The 11,392-nt window shown below is 41.7% G+C and overlaps 2 protein-coding genes across 2 annotated transcripts in view; one reads left to right on the top strand and one right to left on the bottom strand.

The window, feature by feature from the left end:
• Window positions 1-951: 951 nt before the first annotated feature.
• BLZF1 (basic leucine zipper nuclear factor 1) lies at window positions 952-8,739 on the bottom strand. The gene is made up of 7 exons (XM_026044435.1): window positions 8,625-8,739; window positions 6,976-7,036; window positions 5,786-6,222; window positions 4,898-5,097; window positions 3,340-3,468; window positions 2,603-2,822; window positions 952-1,839 (listed from the first exon to the last, which is right to left on the bottom strand). Exons 2-7 carry the CDS (start codon window positions 6,992-6,994, stop codon window positions 1,663-1,665), a joined length of 1,182 nt encoding a protein of 393 aa, XP_025900220.1. The 5' UTR covers window positions 6,995-7,036; window positions 8,625-8,739; the 3' UTR covers window positions 952-1,662.
• Window positions 8,740-8,913: 174 nt separating this feature from the next.
• Window positions 8,914-11,392, top strand: part of NME7 (NME/NM23 family member 7) — an 81,844-nt gene continuing 79,365 nt past the window's right edge. Inside the window, exon 1 of the mRNA XM_026044425.1 lies at window positions 8,914-8,948. Coding sequence (XP_025900210.1) covers window positions 8,946-8,948 — 3 coding nt within the window. The 5' untranslated portion in view covers window positions 8,914-8,945. The remainder of the gene's footprint in view (window positions 8,949-11,392) is intronic.

Here is an 11,392-nt window from a genome sequence, read left to right as displayed (position 1 = left end):
TTCTTTGGAGATCTTTAAAACCCGCTTGGATGCAGCCCTGTGCCACGTGCTCTAGGTGACCCTGTGTGAGCAGGGGGGTTGGACTCGATGACCTGTGAGGTCCCTTCCAACCTTCGGCATTCTATGATTCTATGATTCTATGATCATGTTTCAGAGGRTGCTGCTGCTTGACAGTAAGCAAGAGGTTGAGCATGCGAGCATGCTCTTTTAAGAGCATGGGTAAAAGGGCACAAGTGCCCTGAGTTAACATTGTTAGCTACTTATGAGAAACATGACTAACAGCTACTAGCTAAGCACCTTCCTCTGCTGCCAACAGCCAAATCACTTTTATTGAGGTAGCAGTTGCAGGATTCAATAGTGCAGAGCTTCACAGCATCTCCCTGCTGGCAGCAAGAGAAGAAAATGCTTCTCAGGTTGTTACCTCCTACCAATGCCGTGGATAAGTGCAGTTCTTATGGCATACAGTTCCTTTAAGCTGCACAGAAAACAGAGTCAAAAATTACCCCACTTGTGACAAATCAAAAATGATTACTTGAACATATGCAAAGCAAGTTTATTGTAAAGGTTTTCGGGTACAAGCCAAAGCAGGGCCACAAAGAGCAAGAACTTGTAACTTGCATATTCTGATCATGGTACAAGATTTCAAGAAAAACTGTTTAACAGCATTTGTTTTAGAAACCCTTTCCCCATGGTCAGCTACTAGCTGCGTATGGTAAGAATGAAGATTTGAGRAAAAGGAAAATATGTATTTGCAGTATCCTAATTTTCCTCTTTCTCACTTTAACAACTTAAAAATAGATTTCTTTGGATTTAGCAGGCTCTGCTAGTATGTCACTTAGAACCTGCATCATCAAGATACTAGACTGATGAGTAAAAAATAGTTTTTTGTATTCACTAATTGTGCAAACTTAGTGCTTGATCTTCAGCCTTCTATAACACCCCGGAAGACTTTGGGCAAGGGCTGAGCTCTAAAGCTTTACCCAAATATAAGAATCATCTCACCCCACAGTCTTCAAGGATCCCGTTTAAAAACCTTTCATATTTTAGAGCTAGAGTTCTTTGAAGCTCTGTTCTACTTGTCAGGAGGATTGCAACAATGAATATGCTTCTACTTTCAGAAGTTACAGCTATAAAAGCTCATTGCACACATGCCTATTTAAATTTAACAGACTGTCCATAGACTCCATATAAATGGAGACAGCCTGCCACTTTAGAAAAGATTTTAAAAAGCAGACAGCCAACTCTATTCCAGTGTCTTTTTCTTCCTTTTAAATACAACCTTTTAGTATATCCTTTGGTATAGTTTTGTGTTTGGTCTCCCTCTGAACGGAAATTCATTAAGATTGTCTAATACGACTATAAAAAATAGTCAAGGGCATTCCTATGCCCTGCACATTGGAGTGCAGAGGTGTAAAATTTCTGCTCTTGCATTTGTAGATGGAAAGAAGCAGCTTTCCAGCCTTAAGAATAGTAGAAGTAGCCCACAGGCTATGGAAGGAAGTTCTGCTGGCCTAACCGCAAGAGGCAGAGAAACAGACACTGCATCATTTCCAATGCTAAACCCACCCTTTAGGGAAAGAAAGGGAAAAAGGAAGCCTGCTTCTTTTCACGTAGTGTAATTCTTCAGAAAGGTGTGCACTTGCAGCTGCCTTAACTGTGTTTTTAAAGGCCTATCAGCTCTCCTTGACAGTGGTTGCAGCAGTTGAAAGTTACATCTTCGTATCTTGTATAGGGGTGAAACCTTCCAATGCACTTTGTAGAGAGAAAGGAAGAGGGAGAAGTCTCAGGAAAAGATGTTGATGTTTCTGTACATGCAACTGGATCCAGTACGTGTAGCACCTGTGGATGGAAAAATCCATGATGAAAATACATCTAAGCTCATGAAATGTACCTCTCTCTAGCAGAAAATCTGTAACAAATCTTCAACATTAAGTTGAAAATAAGGTAGGCATCTATGCAAATCCTCAAYATAAAAATATTAATTAGCATTTTTATAGCATTTTAAAATATTAATTAGTGATGTCCATCAGAAGTTTGAGGTACCATTTTGAGTGTTTCTTTTAAAGCTGTTTCTAAACAGATGAGCAGCAAAACCAGCATACTAGAAAATGCCTTCTGCTGCTCAACTACTATTCAATTGCTTCCAGACTAAACCTGTAGATTAGTATACTCTTTAAATACTAAGTCTTAAGGCAGTGGAGAGCCCATCCTGAAAGATAATCATAAAGCACCTCCGTCTCTTTCCATTCATTGCCAATAAAACTCTTTTGAGGACCATAAAAAACACTGAAGCATTATGTTAATAACCCAAATACGTTTCTTCTCCCATTCAGCTTTTAAACTCAATTAAGTATTTTCAGCTGGCTTCCYTCTGACATACTAACTCTGAACAAATGTTGACCCAGTCCTTTGCAGTGCTGGTGACAGAGGGCAACAGCACCCATCATTTCCTCAAGAGAAAACAGCTCTATTCAGCACACTGCCCTTGCATATATATCTGTTAGAAAAGACAAAGCATTTAAGTAGCTGGCACACCACAACCTTGTTCTTCAGAAAACAGGCACCTGGGCTGTGAAATTAGGTGATGTGAAGGGGTTTTTACCATTTCAGCCATTTTCTCAGCTGGAGTACTGGAAAGCTCCACAGGTGCTGAAGTCTTTTTTGGACTGTTAGTGCCAACATCGCCAAGAAGATGCGAGCTTAGGGCTTTGGCCAGCTTGCAATTCACAGCAGCTAGCTCTGTCGTAGTGTGAGGCTGGGCACTGGGATAGTAGGTCTGCTGTCTCCCCCACTGAAGAGAAACCATCAGCTGCTCCAGCAGCCTGTGCAGAAAGGAACATAGCGGGGTTAGTGATTTTTGTACTCCATGCTATCGGCACCCAGAGCGTAGTTCCAAATTCTGGGAAAAGACACTTGTTAACCAAAGAACTGGCTAAAGAATTGACCAAAGAAGTAAGTTTAAAAACAAGTGGGCAAAAAGGATGTTCTCCAAACCAAAGCTTCATCAGCACAGATTCTTCATATTGGTGACAGATAGAAACCTATTATGACACCTGGCAGGAGGAGCATTGAAGAGGTCAACATAAGGATAATAATATATACACCTTTGAAGGAAATACAGAAAACTTGATTTCAAGTCAGTAAGTGATTAAAAACAGAAAAATCAAGACAATATGAAGAATGCCAATTCCATAGCATGCTACTGCTCAAAATTTCCATGCCCACGTGAAGATTACACACATACTATCTTGTTAAACATACCCTCACTAGGGAGAAATAGTTTAGTTTATGTCAAAGAACCACCCAAACAGATGGGGCAGACAAAAACCCGAAACATACTTCTGTGTATGAATCATTTCATCACGGAACTGATCRCGTTCGTTCAGCAAGTCCTGGATGGCGCTCTGAGCATCCCTTGTTTGACGCTGCAGAATTGCTCTGGAATGGGTCAGCTCGTCAGCCATAACCCTGCAAAAGAAGTTTCCAGTCAGTAACTTACATAAGCCCTGTGGAAGTCAGCTGTGTTTGCTACAGACAACGATCTGCCAGCTCTAACTAAGCTGGTGTCTCATCCCACTCCACTGTGGGGTGTCTTATCAACCTAATTGCAAAAGGCCTATTAAGAGCAATTTCTGCTTTATTACTACATTGAACATGAAGTGACCATACTAACAATACTACTATGTTATATTGTTGCTATGCTTTATTTGCTAAGTTAAAATTATTTTATGTCATTTCATAAAGATGAAGTAACAGACACTTTAAAATACCTTGGGTAAATGAACATATTGAACAAATACCCTTACAGATGAAGCTAAATACTTTTTGTTTTACTGGCATTGCTCCCACACGTATGCTGTAATCACAGCTTTTCATATTCCGAGCATCTAGAGTAGGAAGCTACAGCTAGACACTGCAGTTCAGCTCTCAGGGGACATAACAGATGAGCTATGCTCTAGATACAAGCATTTAAGAGTCATGCATAAGACAAGTGCTGTCATATTTTGTTATCTCATCAAAAGATTTGGCACTTATCCCTCAAGCAGGTATTTCAATACCATGATGCTGTAAAGGAACAAAAACATACTGCCATTTTAAAGCTGCCAGGGAGAAACCCAAGACCTAAATGACCCCAGCAAATTAAAAAAAAAAAAAAAAAAAAAAAAATCAAAGGGTGTTACTCTAAGCACATCTCCACACTGCCACAAACCAGAAGGGAGTCGCATACTCCCATCTCAGGGCTGCTATTAATGCCAAAGAAATTAATTAGACTGGGATAGTAACACAGGTCTAGCTAGGACTATCACAAAGAGTTACCATTGACTCCATATGCTAAAGCTGTTCAAGACCAGCAACTTAAAGTGAGAAGACCATCCTCTTACTATTACATTGAAGCAGTAAAACCTTTTCTTAGTAGGCACTAAACACTGCTCATTAAAATTTAATCTAATAGAACATTAAAAAAACACACAAACTATAATGCTGTTTGCACTGTAAGTCATTATCTGCATAAATTGATTTACATTTTGGAAGATGAAAGTCTACTCTGTTGTCAAATAAGATTTTGACACCAACACCAACTTAAGATTTGCTCTTGACTCTTGCTGCTGATTATTTTATAGTTAGAGAAGTAATGGTAGGTTCCTTAACAGCAACACAACCAATAAGTCTTTAACGAAGAGGTCTACATCTTCCATAAAAAGCTGCCCTTTCTAGTAGATCCCTACACCACCGTAAGCAGAGTTTCTGTAAATCCAAACTTCAGAGTCCATGTTGATACAGCTGCTGGGGCTGTCCTCTGCATATATATATGCACACTCAGAGATGCTGCAATGGGTGCAATAAAAGACCAAAGGAGAAAGCTTTAGTTACAACCAGTTCTGCAAGAGCAAAATACCTGCTTGCTAGGAATTTGCTTCGCCACACGTCACACTGTATTGACATCCGCTCCAACTGTTCAGACAGCTGAGACAAATTCCGGCCCAGGACCTCGTTTTCTAAGATTAGCTGGTTTTTCTCACGAGCCATCCGTTCAAAGTGATACTGCAGATCATCCCCAACAGAAGCAACAAGTAATTTCTTCAGCTCCCGATTCACCTGGAATTACACCAGTTTTACAGTGGCTTAATCATCACACTGTACATCAAAGCAAACAAACAAACAAAAAGACCTGCACCCCTTTTACCTTCTAATTGCACTTTAACTTATTGAAAATATGTGGCTACCAGTTGTCTTTTTCTTTCCAGATCAAGACACAACTTATGTGAAATCTTATGTTACCTCATGATCCACTTCAGGGAATACAAACACTTAGAATTAATACATGTTCAAGACATCCTTATTTAAATGATAAGTCATTAAACTATATCCAAAGAGGAGAAATGAAATCTCACTGTAAGTAACAAAGAAAGTTGCAGTGGCATTCAAGTCCTCAAGTGGTAAGATAAGGGATTAAACAAGACATCCACAGGGAATTTTAGGTAGAAATCATGTATTTTATAACATCATTCACTTACAAGTTGGATTGAGGAATCATTTCTAGTGACAGGCACATTTCTCAGCAGCTTACTAATGGCTTTCTCCCCACTTCAAGAATTTGAAGGTTTTATCTGCTGGTGAAGAACTACTACTACTTACAGTGCAGTTCTACTCCAGATGGAAAGTTCAAAAGCCCAAGTACTTATCACAAGGCAGAGCACTTCTGTCATAGCAGTTCTTTGTTTTCATAAACTGTCCCAACAAACTTGTGTGAAAGCAATGCCCTGCAAAACATTTAATTTCTTACCTCTGTCTGTACACGCAGCTGATTAGAGAGACCTTCTTTATCCTGCAACAGCCTCTTTTCTGAATTTTTTAGTTTTTCTACAGCATTTTTAAGCTCTTGCAGTTCTTTGGGACCTGCAGCTCCATCAGACTGATGGAATGAGTCTCCTTTGTGTCCCACTGATCTAGCTACCTTGGCATTTTTCGTTGGAACAACATGGGTGATAGCTGCTTTGGGCACTAATATACGAACTGCTTCGATCTCCACTGATTTATCAGCATGTATTTTCCCAAGCTGCAAAACCCCAGGACTCAGGGAAGAGACAGTCTTTTTATGTGGGCTGTGGTGGACGTGATGGGTTGTAGCCGGGGCTCCAGTGATGACCTCCACCGACTCAGGTGTCTGTTCCGTTTCCATGCCATCTCCAGGACCTCGGATGGGTGATGAGGCATCATCAACTACAATTCAGAAACACAGGAGGAAAAGTTAACTTTCTTTTATCTAACCTTCTTATCTTTTATCTTTAGCTCACTGTAACTCCCGAGTTTGAAGTGCAGAAACGGAGTTTCTAAGTTAGACATTTGGATTTTTACACAGCGTATGCAAGTCACTTCTTTCCTGCAGCAATTGTCCAACACAAGTCAGAAATCCACGCAGACAATCGTCTATTCAATCTTGTCACATTCATTAATACCGCTAATACAAAACCCAGTCATTAATCCGAGTTGTATTGATCTTCGTTTCATGCTGACATAACAGAACAGATAGATGCAAATATGAAAGGGAGCTAGTAAGGAGAAAATTTGTTTGGCAATATTATTCATAGAGCAAAAGCAAACTTCAGGTTTGGGGAGCTGACAGAACTAGAGCAGTCTCACTTCAAMACCAATATCACTAAGTGAACTGCAGCTGCTTGCTACATAGCTACTGAGAACYTGAGAAGTCTAGCAGCCTGTCAGTACTGCTATCATGTCTGTTGTCCAGATGAAGGTTTAAGAAAAACCAAACAYTTCCACTTCATTTCTAATCAACTGTCTCCATTCTTCTTAGAAATGCCACACTCTGATCTCAATTTCTTAATGTGCATCGTAAGTTAAATGAACTTCAACTAAATATGAAAATAATTTTAAATGAAGCTTAGCATAGCTCTGCTCTTTAGAATTCAAGTTTAGATCTAGGCAGACAGAATTAAAGCTATGTGAGCCACTTACCTTTTCCTAGAGATGTCATTTTCACTTTAGTTTAATAGTCAGCACAATTAACTTCGTAAATCTGAGGAAAAGGAGAGAAAGGGGAAAAAGGTGTTCGTAACAGTGACAATCCTGGGTTACCCTCTTGGCTAACAGAGACTCTAAACTCCAGTTCAATAGCACGGGGATGCCCTCTTTACCTGAGGGAGGAACACCATTTAATCCAAAAAACAAAGCAACACCAATTCTGAAGAGCTAAAAGGAGAAGGCTTATGGGACTCTTGGCATTTGCTTCTCTTTCACAGGAGCTGGACTTCAACTCCTGGTCCTTGTTTCCCATCCAGATCCAATCTTCCTTCTTCAAATTTCTCTTTCCAGAGAAATTTCCCTACCCTYTCTGAGTTAGTCCTCATCCTGCTTGCAGGGTAGGATTCATGACCATGCAAACATAATTCAAGATTATCACACAACCTCAAAAAAGGGAAATTATCTCTTGATGAAGGCGGATTAAGAGGCAAAGAGACAATATTGCTTGTTGATCSTTTTTCTTTTCTTTCCCCCTTCCAAGTAGAGCAAATCCCCAGTCGAACCAGGAGTGAGGGCCCTCTGCGGCAGCACGGACTTAAAAATTAAGTCAGCAGCAAAACAGTCCAGAATAGTCCAACAGTCAGAACAGCCCAAATCATCACTCTGACCATTTTCTCTCTTATCCACCAGCTCCATCAACCCTTTTCTTCCTTATGCACCTGGCTCCATTCACTCCCAACTCTACCGGTCACTTACCAGATTTCTAGGACTGTCACTAGTCCTGTTCCTTTCTCTGCTTTCTGAAACCCTGTTTTGCTTTTCCGTTCACTTCTCCCAGGTATTCAGAGGACTTCGGATAGACCTCCCAAAGTCCTCAGCTCTTTTTATTGAAAAGCTTGAACTACAACGTCCTTGGCTTCCCTTGCTACGGCTTTCTGCCTTGAAAAGGAAACAGTGACAGAGCAGACACTACTGCCACCTTTCTAGATCCATGACCTGTTTTGTGACAGGCCGGCTTATCTTAGGCGATTAGCACAAGGAAAAGAAAAGCAATGTCCCCTCCTAGGATTTACTCAAGGAATACATACAGGGACAACTTGCTCAGAAAAGTAACCCCATCTGCTAATCAGCAATTATGCAATTATCATTGCTCATGCACTTTTGGTTGATCCTAATTCATATGGGGAAAATCAGGATAATGAAAATACAGTATCTTAGAAGAAGGTGAGAAAACTCCATAAATCCTGAAGATGGGTCCTGCCTAATAGGAATAAATCTTGAAGAAGACTTCACTTATTCACTTCAGACTACTTGCTAATGATTTTACTCCTTTGCTGGTCATATCGTGACACTGTCCCGACGTGTTTAAGTTGAAGGTCTCTGCACACAGCACCCTTTTACTACAGGCAAAGCTACCCCACTGCTAATGAAGCCATAAGCACTGGATGTACCAGCAAGACGGCCCCAACAAATACCTGGATGCGCCTTGACTTGCAAGCTCTCTGAAAGCCTCAGAAAGAGCCGTTTCAACATCGCACTCCGCAGGTCTCCGCTCACACCCGATACAGGCAGCCCCGCACGAACAAATCCGCGTAGCACCCGCAAAACCACCGCCAGCCCCTTCCCCTCCCCGTCCGACCCACCGCGGCGAGAGGAGGCGACGCTCCAGCCCCCGAGCTCTGAGCCCAAGCCGAACAAACGGGCCCCGGAGGCGCCCAGGCCGCGAATTCCCAACATGCGGTCCCGCCAGGGCCCCGGCGACTCCCTCGAGCCCAAGGCAGCTCCACAGAGCCCGACCGGGCCCGACGCGTTACCGTAGCGCAGCGGAACCCCGCAACAGCAGCAACGGCAGCAACGGCAGCAACGGCAGCAACAGCCGCCGCTTCCGCTTCCGGCCGCGCGCGTGCGCGAGGGCGGGGGGCGGTGCCTCGGTTGCCAGGAGAGCGGCGGGCAGCGCCGCCATCATGGTGAGCGGGGCCGGGAGCGGTAAACGGGCCACGGGCCTGGGGCGGGGAGACGCGCGTTGAGCGGCTGCTCTTCCCTTAGTTCCTGCCTGGATCTGCGGCCTGAGGGAGGGCGAGGGGCAGGAGGCTGCAAGGGAAGTGATGGGATGTCGGCTGGACACGCAGTTGAGGGCCCTTTGCCSACGGAGGAGCGAGCTCGGGTGTTTTACAGCGCTGGGAGGAAACTTGGGGGCAAAATTTCCCCCCAGGCACATTTTTTTAATATATATAATATATTATATATATATATATATAATATTATATATATATAATATATATATAAAATATATATTTTATATATATTTTATATGTATATAAAGGTATATATGAGGYAAGTGCAAGAGACAGGTGCTCAGCTTTAAATCGCAGGGGGTTATGTAGGTGAAGCCCATGCTGTGCTGTAGCTCTCGCTGTGCCTGCCCTACGCTTCCCACCTGCCCCTGGTGTGTGAGGCTGCATCACATGTGGCCAGCTGGGTCTGTAAAGTGGCACCGCATCGTACAGCAACCCCTAATGTGACTCCTAAAGGCAGATTTATCTATCTATGTATTTATTTATTTTCTGAAAAGCCTCCATTGACAGGAACTACGCGACCCCATGGCATCATTTTCTTATTTCATTTATAGTTCACCGATTTTTTTTTTTTTTTTTTTTCTTCTTCTTCACTGTTAGGTTACTTCTTGCAACCAGAGACAGTGATTACCCCTGATGGGTCTGAAGGTATCCCAAGGTATCCCACTGGTCTTTTACATGTGGGAGACCTTGCAGATCATCACTTTGCCCTCTCTTCTCTTTATGTAATTACATACGTTAAACACATTTTGCCCTTTCCGTGTTTTCCTATTGATCGTGTGTCACGAAAGTTTACATTTGTTTTTACCTTTTCCGTTTCCAGTTTTCTTCAAATTAAAAATTTAAACTCAACATTATACATCAACTGAGATTTCACTAATGCTAGACAGAGCAAAATACTTGTCTCTTGTGTCTTAGAGCCTGTTAGTGGCAAATGTGCCATTATTTATTCTTCCAGTTTACCTCCTTGGGCTTTGCTTTCTAACTGCAAGCCACTGTAATTCAGATTTTTTTTTGACCTATTTTCCTCCGTTTTGTACTTCAGTGGGATTTCTTGATTGTCATTGTAGTACTTTGTTGAATTTCACATCATTTCTTGGTTAGTAACATCATTTTGGATTCTACTTCTGTATGCAGTCTCTCCCAGGTTGGTACCAGTCCAGCTTCTGGAAGTGCATATGCTCTGTTCCAGTGCTACAATGAAAGTATGAAATAATGGCAGATATGAGACTGATTTCTCCTTACTCCTTCTTATAGTATTTATAACTCTTTAACTCAGGCCACGTTTCCCTACTTTTATGGTCRAGGTGTCTGATAAATTAGGTTAAAAGCCGTATCAAAAGCAAATATGTCACRTTTATGGATTCTCCATTACTCAGTAGATTGTTTGCCATGTTGGAAAAGGAATGTATGTGATAGGGTTAGTTCCTGACAAATTCACATTATCTGCTTTTGATTATTGTATCATCTTCTAGATGCTCAACGACTGGCTGTTTAATAACTAGTTCCATTATTATCCCCAAGGTTTCTAACCAAGGATAGGTTTCTCTTTTGCTAAGTTAGTTATTATGTTTTCCCTTGTCCAGAGCCCTGCAATTCTCCCCGCAGAGCAGCTCAAAGATATCAGCGTTCTGGGCTTTCTTTGCTTAGTGTCCTGAGTACATCAGGGACCATTTTCTGTGCTCACCTGAGCAGGTCTAACTTCTTGAAACAGCTCTTTATTGAACTGTGCTGCACTCCTCTTCCCCTGTTAAAACAGGCTACCTCTCTGGTTGTGACCTGGTCATTTATATCTGTGCACCTGGGTAAGATGAGGTGAGTGTACCAGTTTCCTCTGGGTTGTGTTTTACCTGTTCTTTTTCCCTGTTATGTGACTGAATACTCTTGTTTTTCTCTGCCTTTTATGTATTACAGAGTGCTGTTGGTTTCTTTTATAGCTATAAAGTTGCCAGCTTTCCTCCTTAGACATCCTTCCTCTTAACATTTTCTTAAAACACAGTAAGAGAATTTTGGTAGCTGGAAAATGATGGGAAAACAGATGTTTTGGGAATATTTTCTACTCAACTAGATCTGTAGGCTGCATCCCAGGAAAGCAGTGAATTATGCATTTGTTGGACGCTACAACTTAGGCACCTGAGCTGTGCAAAACATTTTCAAGACAACTTTTCTCAGAAACAGTGAATTCAAAAATGAATTCAAATCTTGTTTTAACAAGCCAAATTTGATCTTCAGGAACCTAATTCTATTCTGACAGTAATGGATTTTCTGGTGGAAAGTTTGTCAAATCCTTAGAACTGTGTTGTTCCCAGGCAGTAGTATAAATTAAGAATTGTCAT

This window comes from Nothoprocta perdicaria, unplaced genomic scaffold (genome assembly GCF_003342845.1).
Source record: "Nothoprocta perdicaria isolate Ctin4 unplaced genomic scaffold, notPer1 scaffold_362, whole genome shotgun sequence".
Lineage (NCBI taxonomy): Eukaryota > Metazoa > Chordata > Aves > Tinamiformes > Tinamidae > Nothoprocta > Nothoprocta perdicaria.
The sequence above is the reverse complement of the archived record's forward strand: the minus strand, read 5'-3'. Positions and strand labels throughout refer to the sequence as shown.